This window comes from Solanum stenotomum, chromosome 2 (genome assembly GCF_019186545.1).
Source record: "Solanum stenotomum isolate F172 chromosome 2, ASM1918654v1, whole genome shotgun sequence".
Classification (NCBI taxonomy): domain Eukaryota; kingdom Viridiplantae; phylum Streptophyta; class Magnoliopsida; order Solanales; family Solanaceae; genus Solanum; species Solanum stenotomum.
In genome coordinates this window covers 852,694-872,135 of record NC_064283.1, presented here as the reverse complement: position 1 = coordinate 872,135, position 19,442 = coordinate 852,694, and the positions used below count along the sequence as shown (strand labels likewise).

The 19,442-nt window shown below is 31.7% G+C and overlaps 2 protein-coding genes across 2 annotated transcripts; both read left to right on the top strand.

The window, feature by feature from the left end:
- The first annotated feature begins 8,485 nt into the window (after positions 1–8,485).
- Positions 8,486–13,691, top strand: LOC125854915 (mechanosensitive ion channel protein 8-like). The gene is made up of 5 exons (XM_049534516.1): positions 8,486–10,417; positions 11,075–11,198; positions 11,641–11,934; positions 12,022–12,224; positions 12,701–13,691. The coding sequence occupies exons 1-5, from the start codon at positions 8,694–8,696 to the stop codon at positions 12,984–12,986; spliced, it is 2,631 nt and encodes an 876-aa protein (XP_049390473.1). The 5' UTR covers positions 8,486–8,693; the 3' UTR covers positions 12,987–13,691.
- A 3,731-nt stretch (positions 13,692–17,422) lies between these two features.
- Positions 17,423–18,964, top strand: LOC125855264 (uncharacterized). The gene is made up of 3 exons (XM_049534970.1): positions 17,423–17,694; positions 17,932–18,196; positions 18,541–18,964. Exons 1-3 carry the CDS (start codon positions 17,556–17,558, stop codon positions 18,761–18,763), a joined length of 627 nt encoding a protein of 208 aa, XP_049390927.1. The 5' UTR covers positions 17,423–17,555; the 3' UTR covers positions 18,764–18,964.
- The last annotated feature ends 478 nt before the right edge of the window (positions 18,965–19,442 follow it).

Here is a 19,442-nt window from a genome sequence, read left to right as displayed (position 1 = left end):
ATCAACAAAGACTTAACTCTCAAATTATTGCATGTAAAACTTCTAGTTATTATGAGGTCACACTCAAAGAGTTCACTCTCCCAACTCAAAGTATTTGGGCAATAAAAATTTGTTCTTATAGAGTGTTATGTCAAGTCAATATATACATGTTGCGTGTTTGAATATATTACTCTAAACTTAATCATAATAATTTATATATATTCAAAATTTCATTAAATACTCTTTCTATCCTAAATTTATATGATAACACACTTTTCTTTTTAACTAGTCGAAAATAAAATAGCATATTTCTTTATTTGATAAATATTTAATAATATTAGCGTTATTTTACACATATTGACTCCTATTTATATGATAAAAAGTCAACAAAAATATACTTTTCTATTTAAAAGAGATAATGCATGATTGATTTGTGGTAGCGAGTCTTTCAACTTTATTCTAATTCGTTTTTTCAATTTCAGATCTCGAGGTAAATAATGAAACGAGCACATGAAAAATGTGAATCTTGGTGGTCTCAAGGCACTTTGTTGTCGTTAATGAATATATTCTGTTTAACTAAGCTTTTTTTAAAAAAAAATTTAAAGAAGTATTTATAAGATTTAATATATCGGGCCAACAATAAAATATATATTTTTCAGTAACACTAGAAATAAGTTTTAGCAGGAAAAAGTTACAAATTCATGTTATTGTTTTTTTAATGAAGTATTAGTAGAAAATTGTTTTTTTTAAGATAAAAATCTTATCATAAATTTATGACCAAATAATTCCTTATTAATAATTTAACACATATATATTTCAATTATATGTAAAAGTACATTTTAAAAAATATTGATCAAATAAAATATGATTATTAAATATTTAAAAAAAGTCATATGAATTAGTCAAAACTACTTCTTAAAATATAATTTCTTTTACAAAATACATATAAAAACAAACAAATTTTACTGTAAGAAAGCTACAATAAAGAAGTTTTGGAAATTACTAAGTAAACTCCTACTATTAAGAAGGACTAAGTATGGTGCCCATAATAAACGTCATGAATCTCTTTGGATACAAAGTCATTTTTATCAGGGAGTATTTTACTCTCCATATAGAATTTTCTAACGTAAATTTAAATTTAGTTGGAATTCAATATCAGATAAAAAAGTAAGGAGATCAAATACCACGTGAAACCAAAAAACAAATACATATACACCCCTTTTCAAGGTTTCCAACAGTCAACTTTTTCAAGTCTCACCAACCATTTACCAAATGTACCAACAAGTCAACAACCCCTTTGGCTTTGATCAAATTTGGCTTGTGGTTTTTTTTTATTTTTTTTTATTTTTTATTATTGCATGCTAGATCTGATTTACTAAATAGTAAAATAAAAGAATTGCACATTATCATATTATTGCTACATGACCTAATTTGTCAGATTATTTTTACAGTCTCACAAAAATAGATAGTGTGCATAATGTTTTCCTTATAATATATCATCCAAGTATATATAATTATCGTTTTATATAGTTTTCATTGAACATCTCACCTAACTAATATTTCGTTCATAGAAAATAAGGGTAAAAGTAAAATAACTCTTTTTTTATTTTAAAATGTCGAATATTGTTGAGATAAATTTAGTTTGCTAACAAGACAAAATACAACTATATATAAAATATAAATAAGATGTAGTAGAATGGAAACTAGACAAATTATATGTCCACATATTAAAACATAAAAAGCGTTAGCATCAAGTGACACTGCTTTAATTTATTCTCGAGTTATATGCAACAAAGATTTTTTAATTTTTTTTATTGGTAATCTATGCAACAAAGATTTTGTAATAAATTAGTGAAGAAGCAATTATAACAATAAAATAAATTCAATGTATACAATTATTTTTTCATGTTTGTAGCTATTGTTGGCTACTATATTATTTGTTGTTGCTATTGTATTCGATTTTTATTTTTTATTTTTAGCATGTCTTCTTTGTGACTATTATATGTTCTTGCTATACTTGATCTTATTACATTGCTTTATTTGAACTGAAAATTTATCAAAAACAAACCATTTTCTTTCTTAAGATAGAATATAAGACTATATATATACACCACCCTCCTTTGCAAAACTATATTGCGTATATTCTTGTTGTACTTAAACACATGTCATCATATAATCAATTGCTTGTGTAAAATAAAGTGTATAAAATTATGCTATAAAAGTCAAACTCGTCCTAATATTTCATTACATCACAAGCCTTACAAGTAAGTTCTTTTTGTTTATTCAATTTTTTTTTTGTTTTTTTGCTATTTGGATTTTAATAGAAAATATATACAAATTTCTCTAAATAATGTCGTGTTAGACGTGGGGATAAATATGAGTGTCATTTAATTATAATATAATTTTACAAATGTCTTTGGATGACTAAACAGACCTAACTATTTCACATGCAAGCAAATTAGGTAAGTGTACGAGAATATAATTAGAAAATTAGAAATTTGAATTGGCCTTTTTATGTTGAATTATTTGTGGAGGGTCCACATTAACGTGGTTCCAATAAAGTAGCAGGTCATAGCATGGTCCTTTTTCAATTTTTTCTTCATACAAAGAATTGAATCGCTCCGAATTTTGATGGACAAAACTATGCAGTTTGTTAAAAAATCACTAATATATGTATGTATAAAAAGGAATCAAGAGCAACTAAGTGTTGGGAAGAGATTCATTCAAATATTATGCTTTTATCTATTTTTATATACGTATCTTGTTAAAGAGTCGCAATACAAAAGGGTATAATATAGTCAGTCTATAAGCCTCCTAATTTCAGTATCAATGATTAATTTCACGCTGAATCTATAACTTATAAAACACACATAAAGATAACTTTATATATCATTGTTCCAAAACTTTCATTATATTAGATAATTTACCGTGAGTATTATTTAGTTCCACCAATCAAATGTTGCAGTCAACTACATGAGTATTACTTTTTTCTCATACGACCAACGAAATACCACATAAGTTGTTTTTAATTATTTTTTCCTAATCATCTCTCCAACCCAATATTAATTTTACAATTATTTGTATACAAACTAATTAATTTTTCCTAATTACTTCAACCAAACAATTATACTCGAATGTTATTTTGTAATTGGACCGAACTGTCGCATGACATTTTGGTACATTAGTTAAGACCTACACGTGAATATGAAGCTTCCTATCACAACTTGTTCACAATTATTGCTGAAAAAAAGGTTGAATTTTGTCATATATTAAAAAAAAATTGGCCTCATTTTGTAGGTTAATGGGGTAGGTGAGAATACTATGTGGCGATTAGTCTTTTTGAAAGGAATAATTTCTAGTCTCCACAAGAAATATATGTTGATAAATTAATGGGGTAGGTAATTAATAGTTTTACGTGTCATAATTTTATGAACATATTATATTTGACGGTAAAAATTTACTGTATTCGATATTTATATCAAGTTAAGTATATAATATATTTTTGTATATAAATATTAAAATGTAATTATAATTAACCAACATGTATTTTCACTTCACTAAATTGCTAATAATAATAAATCTATACAATTCGATGTAAACACCTGACGCAAATCGTGTTTAGAGAGGAAAACTTCTAGTTTTCACAAGAAACACACCTTGCTAAATTAAAGGGGTAGGTAACAGTTTTGACGTGCCATAATTAAACACATTATGTTTATCTAGAATATGTTTATGTTGTCCTCCTAACTAAACTTAATTAAATGCATTCATGATTTGCCACATGACATAGTAATGATATCGTAGAAGCATAGAACTCTTAATAAAAAGTCGAGAAAATGTTGAAAATACCTCTAACCTTAACGAGTATTTAGGGGTGTATCCCACTCATGTGACATGATTAAGAGTGTATTTAAGTTTAATTAGTCAAGTAAGAATGTATTTCTAAGGCTGTCAACAATTAGAAGATGAAATTAATAATTTTGAAAGTGATTTCAATACATTTTTTTTAATAGTAGTTGTACATTTGTGTTTTACTTTCTTCTAGAAGTGAGCAAAAACACGTGATAATGTGAACCAACCAACGGGCTATCTTCTTCCTCTTGGTCTTTTTTGTTGCGTTAATAAGGTCTTAGTCGATATGGATATTTTGGATTGGTCGCAATAAATATTAATAAAAAATTTAAAGTTATCACAATTATATTCACCGTCTTGCCTGCTTTCAATTGATGACTAAATTTGATTTGGTAAGCAGTTAGCATAATGAGAATAGTATGGAATTTGTTTTTGATAGTCTTGAAAATAACAATAAGATATTAATTTGTTCAAAGCTAATATTCATGAATCATGACTTTGATAAAAATTAGAAATCATGATTTTCTGGTCAAGCTGCCACAATATTCCAATACATGTCTTGAACATTTGCAACTTATCTTGAAAGTATTTCAACTCATATATACAAAATTAAGATGTCAAACTTTAGGGGCGTTTTCGTTGTTTCCAGTAGATCTGACATGACGCAAATATGAATTAGCCGAATCAATTACTTTTATTTTCTTTCTCTTTTGCCTAGGGTCTACGAAAGCAACTTCTTCTTCCTTCACTAGATACGAAGAACAAGGTTATGTACCTATTATCCACCACTCTCCTCAGATTCCATTAATCGGATTATACTAGGTATGTTATTATTATCGCAAAAAGTTTCACAATACTTGCTCATTTGCAGTCGATTTGATTCCGGGGAATAATTGATCCACTTAAAATACATTTAACATATGAGTTTTCCTATAATAAAGTCATGGGCTACAATACAGCCCAAATATTGCAATGGGCTAAACCTGTTTGGGCCTCTGAAAAGTCGAAATATAGCCCAAATTTGTGTAATAAAGCCTCTATTCCTCGGTAATCGAAGCCCAAAGATCTATAAATTAGCCCATGCTTGACTAGCCAAGCAAATTAATGAACATTATTCTTGGACGAAGTGAACAAATACCCACTTTTGGATTTGGGAATAACTTTAAAAGTATGTGATTAAAGTTAAAAATTTACGTATTACTTTGAAAATTTTTATTTGAAGTCTGGAGTTGTGAAGGCTAAACATGAGACATTTTTACCTAAAATTTAGTATGACTAGATGGGGACTTGAAAAAAAATCCAATTTTAAATATGTTTAACTGAAATTTTGACCTTGATAAGATTTTAGATATATAATAATTTGCAAAAGGTCAAGTTTAGATATTTTTTATTGAAGCTATAGTCTTGTCGACAAACTTCATACATATATGAGTGAAGGTGGCCTTGATGAGATTAAAATTCATACATATACGATTGACGATGGCCTTGATGAGATCAAAATTCATACATATACGATTATATACGATTGAAGATGGCCTTGGCAAGGCCAAACTTTGAAATTGTAGCCTTAACTATATCAAAATTCAAATATTTTAATCTGAACTTGAATTTTCACTCTCACGATATCTTCCAATGATTTTATAGAACAAATCTAATACTTCATTTATTAGATTACTCAAAATTTTATTCATGCAAGTATTTAAAGCTCTATAAGTAATGATCTCTTTTCCAAAAAAAAAAAGAAGAACAACAATCAATCATATTTTCATTCTTCTTGGTGCCAAACTCCACTCACAAAATCAAAAAACCATTTTTTTTTGAAAAAATAAAATATAATTCTCTTAGAACTTTAATTAAACATTCAAATCTAACACCTACCATTTTACCACAAAGCAAGAACCCACCCCCACCCCCCCTCCCCACAAACCCACTAAACCAAAATCTAAAAGTAAAATAAAACAAAATCACATTTAATCCATACACCTTTTTTTAAAGATAAGTTACACATCAATAATCCAATGCATTATTAATTTCGAAAAGGACAAAATGTAGTGCACATGGCCGAAAATATCATGGAGATTGACGTAATTATTGCCTTACATGCAATTTTCCAACTAAACTTAGGTGGTGTTTTATGCAAAGCTTGAGAAACAGATTCAAATTTAAATTTTAATGAATTAGTCTTTAATATTTTTAGTTGTAGATCCATTATATTTAGTTTTGTAAGAAAATATATAGATACTCCTCTACACATTAGAAATATTGAATTTAGGTGAACCCAATATTATATCGCTCCATTCTGCCAATGATTTTATGCCATCTCTTAAATTATTAGAATACTTCTAAATAATTAGGTTGTTGACAAATGTTTGTATGTACACGTAGGTCTCGCTTGTCTTTTTTTTTTATTATTATTTGATGCACAATAATTCAATACTTATGCCATACTTTGTTAGTTAGCTGCTGTTGCTTGTACGAAATAGGTATTATCACGTTTTTTTATTATAATCTAATCTCAGTTTGGAGTAGTTAATTAAGCAATGGCATGAGTCATGGCCATAGGTTTAATCTGTTCCACTAATCACTAATCTCATTTACTACGTCTCTTTGCACCAACAAGTAGAGTACCCTTTAAATTAAGTAAAATGTACACCGTTAATCTAGTTAGGCATGATATTAATTTCAAAAAGATTTACAATTAATTTGGATATACGATATTAAAATATAATTTGAAATCAGATTTATATGAAGTTGGAATTTTGTTTAGAAAGAGGAGTGTCAATTATACTCCATTAAAAAAATATATTGTGTAGCTAGAATAAAAATATTTGTTTATGTCAATTGACACTTTATGACTTCTACACAATTTTACTATTTTATATTGTGCATTTCTTTTAATTTATCCTATTTCATCCTTAGATATTTGAATCTTTCATAAAATAAGTAAATGCTAATAAGGATATCATCATTTGTGTCCTAGGGCTAGAACAATGAGCTTCGGACTTAAACACTCGATAATATTTTCGATTCGTTTTTACCTTGATGACAGAATTATCATGTACTTATATTAAATTACTAATGGAAAATAGCAAATAGTCAATAAAATAGTTAAAATACGTATAAACTAGGAGTATATATTATGTCCCAAAAAAAATGGTAGGTGAAAAATAAACAACAAGAAAAGTTCTTACCTTTGCTTGCAAATTGTTGTTAAGCTGTTTTCTCCCCTAAGGAAAGAGTACGTGATTTCGACTGAATAATATAGGTTAGTCTATCAATTTTCAAAAGAGTAAGGGGAAAAATAATAATAATTAAGTTTGTTCTTTTACTAGCGATTTTATTCTTCGTTAAATTTTTTATCTAATATTATTTCTGTTGTTAAAAAAAAATCTTGTTTCTTTGATCCATAACAAAACTTCATTCTGAGAGTACTATAAAATAATATTTGAGTATATTTGAACCATTTTTCTTGATGAATTTAAATAGATGAAATTCATTTATTTTCTTTTTTTCGAAGTTGAAGCTTTGTTGATAACAAAGAAAAATACTCTGTTACTACAAAAAAAAAAAAAAAGACCCAAAACTTTAATGGATGGTCAAGTTTTTTAATTAACTAAAAGAAAAACAAGTAATTCCTCCGTTTCCAAAATGAGTTGCTATATTTCGCTTCTCGCAAATTAATCTAACTACTAGATTTAAATTAGATAAAATTAACTCAATATTTTTATAATTAAAATTTAATATTTTAAACACAAAAAATATTTTAAATTATAATTTTCTCATCTCAATTTAAATAAATATATTTTAAAATATCAATCCAAATTCATGTAATTTTATTTTCTATCGAAAAGGTGGAACACGACAAAAACAGTGGTAAACATATCAATCGTTGAAATGATTTTTTTCGTTCGAATTAATGCGACCAATGTTATAAAAAAGAATAATGTCTTTTTTACATTATTTTATTTATAGTAACAAAGGACCACACGGACGAGTCTCCGAGTACAAGGATTTTTGTCCATATGGTTAAGTGTTAACAACTCTCAACATGGAAATAATAAATATATTTATTATTAATTAAAGATGTCAAATTCTAATTTTCTAAAATTAGACTTTTTTTTGACCATTTTCAAATTTATGGTCTTTTCCATTTTTTTTTACGTGACAAAAAAAGATTTTGTTATATAAAAAATAATCAATTATAAGGAGTATTTTAATTTAAAGTAAGGAATTTTTCAATGTAAAATGAAATTCAATTGAGTTTTTAATATAAGTATCAAATGTTTGCGATATCTTTAGAATATTTAAATAAATCAATTTTTTACTGTAATTATTTTATATATTTCTAAAAATTATTATAACTTATAGTATTTTTACATAGTTTTTAAATATTTAAATTTTATTTTAAAAAATTTAAAATTTTCATGTCTTAATTCACGATCAAACTATAGAAATACAGTATATTTTACGTTCATACAACATTTGAAAAACATATTGATATTCTATTTTAATACTATGTATTAAATGCTATTTTCTTGACTCGAATTCGTGATCGCAGAACAGAGATACTAGTAATAAAAAACTCAGTAGTGAGCATCCTCACGCATCCCTACTCGCGCAACTGTACGGTCTCGATTCACCGGTCAATTCCCTTTCCGTTTCGTTCCAATTTTCAAAGTTGCCAACTTTTTCTCTCTTGTCTCTACCAAAAAGCTCTCTTTTTTATTCATACACAATAAAAACTCAACTGTGTTATTCTCTCTCTGTCGCTCTGTTAATCTCACCGCCATTGCCGTATTAAAATATTCATTTGTTTCTGACTCCAGTTTGTACTGACCGTTTTCTTTTTTTTCCCTGTTTTAATGGAAAAGTTGAGGTCTTTCAAATCTCTGTCTCCAGTTCATCATCTTCATCGTGCTAACTCTCCTTCACATCCAATAGAAGAACGTCAAAATTTATTGAAAGAAACCTCAATACCCAGTGTGTCTAGTATTGGTTCTCAAGCTATGGATGGAACTGAGGGTAAAGAAGTAGTCGTCAAAGCGAATATCAGAGAAACCCCAAAAACCTATAAAGAAACAGAGCTCTCTTCTTCTTCATCTTCTTCGAAAACCCAGTTGAGTAACAATGCCAGTACAGATGAGAGTATACAGAATAAGGTATATAGAGATTCCAGCTACGATTTCTCTAACGATGCAGCAATGAAACGCATGAGGGAAAACAGCAAAGATTTCGACTTCGTAACGGAATCGCCATTTTCACAGCCGTCTCCGTTATCTAGGGTGGAAGAAAGCCCCAACCACGGTGTCCATACGCCGGGGGAAGTTCGAGTTTCTTTCAATGAGAACCTTGCCGGTAACGGATCGATTCGCCGGCGGTCCAATTTGAGTACTGGACCGGGTTTACAAGATGAGGTTGTGCTCAGTACCAGCTCTTCGTTTAGGAGAAAATCGAATATTTTAGCTGCTACTAGAACAAAATCGAGGTTAATGGACCCACCTGAGCAAGATCAAAGGTCACAGAAGATTACTATGAAGTCTGGGATTATAGGGAGAAGTACTGAATTTGAAGATGATGACCCTTTTTCAGATGAGGATTTACCAGAAGAGTATAAGAAAATGAAGTTTAATTTATTCTCTGTTCTTCAGATGGTGAGTTTGATTTTGATAATTGCAGCTTTTGTTTGTAGTCTTACTATTAGAAAATTTAAGGGGAGGAGTATATTTGGGCTTGCATTGTGGAAATGGGAGTTAATGGTTTTAGTGTTGATTTGTGGAAGATTGGTTTCTGGATGGGGGATTAGATTGGCTGTATTCTTTATTGAGAGGAATTTCGTGTTGCGTAAAAGGGTGTTGTATTTTGTGTATGGATTGAGGAACTCAGTGCAGAGTTGCATTTGGTTGAGTCTTGTTTTGATTGCTTGGCAATGTATTTTTGATAAGAAGGTTGAGAGTATTACGAATACGAAGGTATTAAGGTATGTGTCTCAGATTTGGGTGTGTCTCTTGTTGGGAACATTCATTTGGTTGCTGAAGACACTGTTGGTGAAGGTTTTGGCTACGTCGTTTCATGTTACTGCATTTTTTGATCGGATTCAAGAAGCTTTGTTTACTCAGTATGTGATTGAGACGTTGTCTGGACCGCCATTGGTTGAGATTAAGATGGAGCTAGAGGAGGAGGAGAGGGTTATTGCTGAAGTGCAGAAGCTTCAGAGTGCTGGGGCTACATTGCCTCCTGATCTCAAGGCCAGTATATTTCCAAAGAGACCGATTGGGACTCCACGGAAGTCCACTGCTGCTGCAACTCCTAGAAGTCCTGTATTTTCGAGAGCTGCTTCAAGAAAGGAAAAAGAAGAAGAGGGAGGCATAACTATAGATCATCTACATAGGCTGAATCAGAAGAACATTTCAGCTTGGAATATGAAAAGGTTGATAAATATTGTTCGTAAAGGTGTGCTGTCAACTTTGGATGAGAAGCTTGAGCAGTCAAATGGCGATGATGAAGCTGCAGTGCAAATCACAAGTGAGAAACAGGCAAAAATTGCTGCCAAGAAGGTTTTTATTAATGTGGCGAAGCCTGGCTCAAAGTAAGTATCATGTTTAGGGGTCATTTGGTTGACGGGTAGAAAGTGATTGATACACGTATTAAAATCAGTATACGTAATACCATGTTTGATAGCATGTTAGTTGCTACTTATCAAATTTAGCACACCAAGTATCACATTTGCTTACCAATTTACACTCCCGCATAACTAATACATGGATAAGTTATAAGAGAATCTATGTATTATTTTATGCAGGTTAGAAGATGGAATAACTAATAAAGTACATGAATAATTAAACCCTGCATAACTAGTACATGAATAACTAGACTATGCATTACTAATACTTGCATAACTCTAACCATTAACCAAACGACCCCTTAAGATGTAAGAGTTAAGTTCCTTATTGTATCTTATTTAGCATTTTGTTTGCTGATTTAACGAGATAAATCATAGCTTAATTGTTTTGTTGATAATCTTCAAGTAGCATAAAGTGGAAGTGCAGTTTAGATGTTTGGCTAGATATTTCCTTCTAATTTTGTTGTATGGTTTCATTAACTTGCTGCCCTTTAAGTGCTTAATTTTATGTTCATGCTTATTCCCAACAATTCCCTTTTACTTTTACCTTTTATGACCTTTCTGTGGCATCTAATTTTCGGATCTAATTGATTTACTTATTTTGTTGTTTATCGCTGCCATCAGGTTCATCTATCTGGAGGATATAATGCGTTTTATGAGAGAAGATGAAGCTTTGAAAACAATGCAGCTCTTTGAAGGTGGAACTGAAGCCAAAGGAATTAGTAAACGCGCGTTGAAAAATTGGGTGGTGGGTATATGGCCAATTTTCTTCGATATTCTCTTTCCCCATATATGCATTCCCTTCTTTTTCTTTTTCCTACTTTTGGTGCATAATGTTTGTTGCAAATTAGTTATGGAGTTTTGAGAAGCTTATTTTTCTCTTATCTCCAAATTCCAACAAAATGAATGCAACTCAAAAGTGTAACCAAAAGACGGTTTCTGAATTCATTCTGGCCTATATGCATAGGTTATTCACTTTTACTGTTCATTTTGGAGATGTTGTGTTTCCAAATAAATTGCCTCTAGTTGAGCAGCTGTGTAAAACAAAAATGAACTAAGAGTTGTGAAATTTAGCAACCGGGCAGAAAGGGGAAAGCACTATTGCTCAAAGTTAGATTGTGAAATAAAGATTAGGACATAAAGATTTCTATTTCTAGGTGATTCCTATCTTTGATCTCTATTCCTTTCAGGTGAATGCGTTTAGAGAACGGAGAGCTCTTGCTTTGTCTTTGAACGACACAAAGACTGCCGTTAACAAACTACATCACATGTTGAACGTCTTAGTAGGGGTTATCATACTGGTCGTCTGGCTTCTTATACTCAAAGTTGCCACTACACATTTCCTGGTCTTTATGAGCTCTCAGGTTCTTCTGGTCGTATTCATGTTTGGAAACACTGCCAAGACAACATTCGAGGCAATCATATTCTTATTTGTGATGCACCCATTTGATGTAGGTGATCGTGTTGAAATTGACGGAGTTCATGTAAGAAATTCTTCCACAGTTATATAGATCATTGGATAACATTCTGATTTGTATATTAAAAGACCTTTTCTGATGTTTGTATTTCAGATGATTGTAGAAGAGATGAATATATTGACTACGGTTCTCCTGAGATTTGATAACCTGAAGATCACATATCCCAACAGTGTCTTATCTACAAAGCCCATAAGTAACTACTATCGCAGTCCAGACATGGGAGATGCAATCGAATTCTGCATTCACATCTCAACTCCTATGGAAAAAATAGCATTGATGAAAGAGAAAATAACAAGGTATATACAACTATTCATCTTCCGTTAATTTTTTTTTAGCTGTTTCCTTTTCGTATCTCGAGTTATAGTGGTTGACTTGCTTTTTTATGATAACATAAGAATGCACTCATCTTAGTAGTCTGTCTACACACAAATCAGCTATCCTTACTCTTTTTTCGGAAATATTACTGTTGGTAAAATAGACGCAACAGAACACCTTTTTGACTTGCCTCTCAGCTTAAGCAAGAAACTAATTACTCCGCTTTTAATTTGTTTGTCTTACTTTCCTTTTGAGTTCGTCTAAAAAAGGAGGTCTCTTTCCTTTTTGCAACTCTTTAATTTCAACTTTCCACATCACATTCTTAAGCCACATGATTCAAAAATATCTTTTAATTCCTAAAACTCCGTACCAAGTCAAAACCAGACAAACAAATTGAAACCAAGTGAGTAATATTCTTTTGTTATAATAATTCATGGTTTGGCTTCTGTACTGTCAGGTATATTCAGAACAAAAGTGATCATTGGTATCCAGATCCCTCAGTTGTGATGAGGGACGTTGAAGACTTGAACAGGATAAAGTGGTCAGTATGGATTTCACACACAATGAATTTCCAAGACATGGGAGAGAGATGGGCAAGGAGAGCTCTTTTAATTGAGGAAATGGTTAAGATATTCAGAGAGCTAGATATCGAATATCGTATGCTCCCTCTCGATGTCAATGTTCGTAATATGCCACAGATATCATCGAGCAGAGTCCCTTCTAACTGGTCTCTTTGTGCTTAATCAATGATTGAAACGTCTACTCATCTGATAATTCTCACCAGAGACCATTGAAGAAAGGTGAGTTTGTTAATGAAAGCATTGTAATCTTGAAAATTGCCTATGATTTCAGATGGTAAAGTAGTTTTGATCAGTCAATATTTGGCGAGTTAATGTACATAATGAGCTTGTCTCTTTTTTAGTTGAAAATTTAGGAAGTTGACAGTGAAATTCCATAGAAATTGCCACAATTATGTAGTTATGAGTATCTTAATTACTTTTTATTATCTAATCTTAAATCTTATAATTGTCCTTAGAATTGCTATCTTTTTATAGTTTTATAATTGTCACCATTAGCAATTGAACTTATGCCTAGCATTGCATAACTTGTGGGATGTTATAATGCGGAAATAAAACAATTTATGCCCCGTGATAAATACGGGGGCAGAAATTAAAGACCAGCACAAAATAGGAGAAGTTCAAAATGATCCATTAAATGGATTGGGAATGTTGAGTGGCTCAATCTTTTGACGACAAATTGATATGGATGATGACAACGATGACGTCTTTCTGCTTTTTTAAGGTCTGATAGAAGGATGTGTAAAAATTAGACTGTTATACATTCCCTTGCTTCTATTAGGCAGTTTCTCTAATCACACGACTGTAAATAACAAGTATACCCTGTTTATATGACTGTTAATAATTGAATATGCATATTGATATGTCTTATCTTGGTTGGGTCTTGAATCTTGTGATTTCCATTATGGAATTTGTTTGGCTAAGTGCCCTGTGCTTATTGATGTTTGCGTATACGTTTGTGCTGCTGGGTTCTATATATGTGATGAATTTATTCCGTATTTTCTAATCACAATCTCGCTGAAGGATATCCTCTCTATGCTGCTTCGTTTGGGCTAGGATGTCGAAATGCCAGCCACTTTTTGGCTTTTGTTTTCATGTGCTTACTAACTCTGCAAGTTACTTTTTATTTTTATACACTATGGTTGGTTTGGGTGAATAAGATGGTCCATAGGGGGGAGTAACAGAGATGGTTACTTCAGTGCCCCTATGAGAGTCAGAAATGAGATAAACTAGCTGCATGATTCCTAAACTAGATTGTTCCTACCCCTTTCTTCCCTTTTGGCTTTATTGAACAAACAAAGCGTTTTTGTACCACTGTACTATCATGCCAGAGTTTATGTTTTTGCTGGTTCATCTTGACATTATATTCCTGTTGTGAACTTGGGAAATCGAGTAGTAACTTGGTTGGAATGAAAAGCAGCTCTAGATTCAAGGGCTGTCAACCTTTTGAGCTGGAATTTATTGTTTTTCTTTAACAAGCAAGCCAGTGAGCATGACTGGCGATGCGATGTAAGCCAGTTGGTTTTGTTGGGGAATCTTTTGGATAAGCAGCTCTAGAACCTTGCTTAATTTTGGTTTTGATTGAAGGAAGTGTGTTGCTGGCACTTCATTTGAAGGTCAGATAGTGGCTTTTCCTACTTACCACTTAGGTGACTTGGTCTGAGGTTTAGGGGCTTATCTAAATGGGAACCTAGGGGTTCAAGTGAACACAGTAGCTTCTGCACAAGCTCTCTATATGCATACGATTTCACTAAATATCCATAAATATTTGAATGTGGATACAACTATTATTGTCTAGTAACTTGAGGACATCGTAGGAACCCATAAACTTAAAATCTTTAATTCGCCTCTGCAGTGAGGTTAATGGTCCTTTGCACTAAGCTCATCCTTACTGTTACCATAGGAGCAAGAGAAGCTGATTACTAGGATTGAACAACAGGTAAATCCCATAGTTGGCAGTTGCCTCTGTCTAGTCTATTAAATCCTGCTTAGTTGTGATGAAACTAGTATCGGGCCCGTAAATAAAGCCCACCCAATGAATTTGGGCTAGCTGGAAAAAGTGTTCATGCATGGTAGCCCCCCTAATGTCGACTAGCGTTTGATTAGATCTTCAAATATTTTCAAGTTCTCGATAATTGATTTGGACCAACTTTGGAGACTCTACTTACAAAATTTCAAAAGTTTCAAGTAAAATGCATGTCCAAACATTACTTTGAAAACTCAAAATTTCAATATTAAAATCTATAGTGATAACACATATGAGAACTCAAATCGAAATAATGTGTCACTTGTTACATTGCTCATAAACTTATTATTCTTTTTACATAGTTGAACTATATTTTTATATTCTTGACCATGACACTCTTAGCTTTGAAAACATAATATATGTGTTGGAATTATATTCGAGAATCACTTTTACTTTTGCTTAAAAAAAAAAAAGAAAGGTATCCATATCTTAAAATATTTTCATATCAAGATAAGATGAGATACAAGGCCGGTGGACCAACTTAGCCAATCAAACCAAAAACTTTGTGGTTTGTCTTAATTCTAATATTCATTTTGCTTAACCTTTTTCTTGTGCACATTTGGATAATATTGTTTCTTTAAATTCAAAACTAAAGTGAATTTTAATTAATTAGGTTAAAATCTATTGTTTTCATTTGACTAAAAATTTAGTCAACTCTGAATTATTGCCAAAATATAGAACAAATAAGATATTAATATGTGGTAGGTATTACTAAGGCTTCATGATTGCATCATCTTCTCGATCAATTTAATTTATTTTTGTATTTTTTGTAAGAAATTTATTATAATGAAATATGTTTACTCTACATTATGGCCCACGTTTATCTTCAAACATCATGACATCCGGCCCATTCCAACAATAATGCAAAATAGATGGATTGGTAAAGTAAATATACATCAAAATATTGTCGTGAAATAATAAATAAATAGTATTTCATCTTTAATTAAAAGTTTCACAATTGAATTCTGATAATGAAGTTGCCTTTAATATGAAATGCTTAAATGAAACTTTTCAGTAAAGTCTAAATTAGTCGGACTTCAAAATGAACAGTACTGCCCAGAAAACTGCAAAAAAACATAAGAAAGATAACTATAGTGCTTATTTCATGGCTTAAGAAAGAACCTATATGTATATACTTAAAAATATGAACACTTACAATTTATAAGTATAATTATTTCCCGAGGGTCCATTAGTATCAATAAAAATTTTTAAAAAATGGCTCTTCAAACGTCAGAGGATCAACTAGTTATGGCCGTTTCATTATCCTTGTCCCTACTCTTTCTATCAATATTATTCAATGATATATGAAAATAACTAAAGATAATCGATAAGCATTATGTCTCTCTCAATCTATTATGAAGGGCCAAGACATTCAAACCCCGTGGGCCTTACTTTGTTTTTCTCTTTATTTTTAATCAGACGTTTTGCATTTTTATAACCAAAAATATGTGGAAGGTACTCAAAGATTGAGAACCATGAGGTTTCAGATTCAAATCACCAGGTGATTCTTTCCATTTGTTCCAAGTTTGAAGGACAGAGTTACCTAATGCCTAGTGGCCGTGGGAGGTGTGCAAAAGCTAATCCGGCTAGCGGGATCATAAAAAACAACAACATGCAGAAACACATACACACAATCTAAGAATAGGCATAACTACCTGTACGTTGTTGCTAATAATTAATTTGAGCCAAATGATTACGGCAAAGCACTGAATGCAAGATACATATCACTTATTATATTATTCTTTTTGTCATTTAACTATATTTAGTTTAATTGTAATTTATACATTCTCTCTTTAATTTGTATATAGCTCTTTACGTTTAAAGTACTTCAATGCTTACAAGTTATAAAGCTATGGAGGAATGGGAAAAGACACAACTCAGAGGATCTTTTCATCTTCTATCATTCCCATATTATTATTATTATATAGAAAAAATCCAAGTAATCTCTTGTTAAATCATCCAAAATCTAGTGTGAGACGTGGCAGATATAGTAAGCTATTGTCAGCTGCCTCAAAGTCCCAGAAAAAGGAAGATGCCTTAGAATATACCATCCTCTCATCAATCGGTTTGGCTCTAACCTTAAACAGATAAGACACCCCATGCACAAATTATTAGACCAACCACTCCCTAGAAGGTAACTTATCCTTCCATCGAACCCAATAGATTTATTCCATTTCTTATACTATATAGTTGTATTTATATCATATTAAAATTAAATATTTACTAACTATAAATTTAGATCTCAATTATTGTTGTATAATTCAAAATTCATAAAATCCTCTCTTTCGTAGCAAACACATGGGCTATAACACAAAATGATTCATTAACTATTAAGTCAAAACGAATTAACTAGTGTAATCCAACAGTCAAAGTGCAACCCAAATCTAAACGCACAAAATAAATTTTGGAGATTGAGAATAAGGTAAATTTGGATGAATATTAAACTAATAATTAAGAAAAATACTTTATTATTTTCAAACAAATAAGAAAAAAAACATTTAAGACGGATAATGTTATAACCCGTTATCACTTCTACCTGCTCCTATATAAACTTGCGTTTTGCAAGAAAACACCCAAACCAGACAGAATGAAAGCAATTCTCAACTACCCCATAGGCCCCATATTCTTTTTTAAAAATAGGAACCTGTAGTACAAAAAACTGTTTTCTATCAACTTTTTTTGCCTAAGTGGTCTGAAAAAAGAACACCATGAATTCTCAAGCTTCTTTGATGACCATCTCCCTACCAGAACAAGAAAAACTCATACACAAACTCCAAATCTTCAAGATTCAAGGTAAAGATAAACGTGGATGCTCCATCCTTTGCGTCATCGGCAAACTTTTCCCTGGTTAGTTAATTCTTTGCTTTTTCTATGTGTATGTGTTTCTGTCCGGCTAAATCAACCCAAAAATACTCTTTTAACATGATGTGATACTGTGTATTTTGGGAAAATCAGCACGTTTTTCACCAAAAAAAGGACATTTATCACACCATTAAGAGTATTGCTACTTTGTTCTCACATCTATCATATCTTTCTTTGTTATTCTAATTCTGATTTTTTTAATTGTACTGGTTGATTTATCAGCAAGGATTGTAAGTGTGGAGGCAGTGAACAAGTATCTACAAGAGAAGATATATCCAAGTTTAGAGCAGAGACAGTTCTCAATAGTGTACCTGCATACAGGGGTTAACAGAGCTGAGAATATCCCCGGAATAGCTGCTCTCCGGTCGATCTGTGATGCTATGCCGGAAAACGTGAAAAATCATCTGAATGCTGTTTATTTCCTTCATCCAAGCCTACAGTCTCGACTCTTCCTTGCACTTTTCGGCCGGCTCATCTTCACTGGAGGGTAATTCACTTTTCATAAGTCACTATTCATTTCATTTCACTTTCTTACAAAAATCATAGATTTATGGTCAAGATTCTGGTGGTACCAAACTTCCAACTGCCCATTTTCCAGCATTAATCACGGCTATCATCTTGATCCACATGTCTAATTGAACAACTTTTAGAGTAGTAATGAAGAGTTTCACCTACTGCCATAAAAGTAGTATAATATATACAACGGTCTTTGAAGACCTGCCAACTTAAAATACTGAATTGGTGAAATCCCCTTTTATTCTTAAAGGAATACCCCTTTTACTGCAGTATTGTTTGATTTAGCTGACTTTAAGAGCAATCACTTAATTGCAGGGTGTATTGGAAGATGAATTATGTGACCAGGCTAGAGTTCTTGTGGGAACACGTAAAGAGAAAGGAGATAGAAATACCCGAGTTCGTGTATGATCATGAAGAGGAGCTAGATGACTACCGTCCGATGATGGACTATGGAATGGAGGGAGATCATCCAAGGGTTTATGTTGATTCTACTGTTGAACCTGCAATTTCTATGTACTCAATGAGGTGTATTGCTTAGTTTAAAATGAGGAAGAACTGTTTTAAGGTGGGTCTTAGATGGGCTGAACTGATAATGTTTGCCGGCCTCTTAGGCTACTATGTTTTATCTTCAAGCATTACTAGTTTTACTGTTAGAAAAGCTGCAAAATGCTTAGTGGTTATATGTCGCATTCCCAATTCTAGGTTTTGTTTAGACTGTAAAACGAAAAACCAAATGAGCATCAATAGATTTTTTTTTTCTTTCGACGAAACAGCAAGAGATTTAATATTCCGGCTTGTAGCTGAACTCAACAACTCTTCCTATCATTTCCAATGGACAAAGTGTTGTTTTCTCATTTCTTCTCTAAAACCAGCAATATATTTTTAAGAAGCAGATGTTAGGAAGTGGTTATGCATATACTGAACATTGGAGGCTTAGCTAAGTGGTTATGCATAAATTGAACACGAAAAGGCATCCCTTTAGGATCATTTCGATTCCAGGAGACATGAGAATAAAATTGAAGCACAAGGCAGTCAGAGGCAGATGTCGCATGTTTGCTACAAGTTCAACCGAACCCAACATTTCGGACACATAGAGTATATCAATATGCAAGAATTACTAAAATTTCAATAAAGATTAAATTCAGAACCAAATACCAAAAGGGAAATAGGTTCAATTGCAAGATCTTAAAAAGAATCCTCAACTGGAAACGCACGAC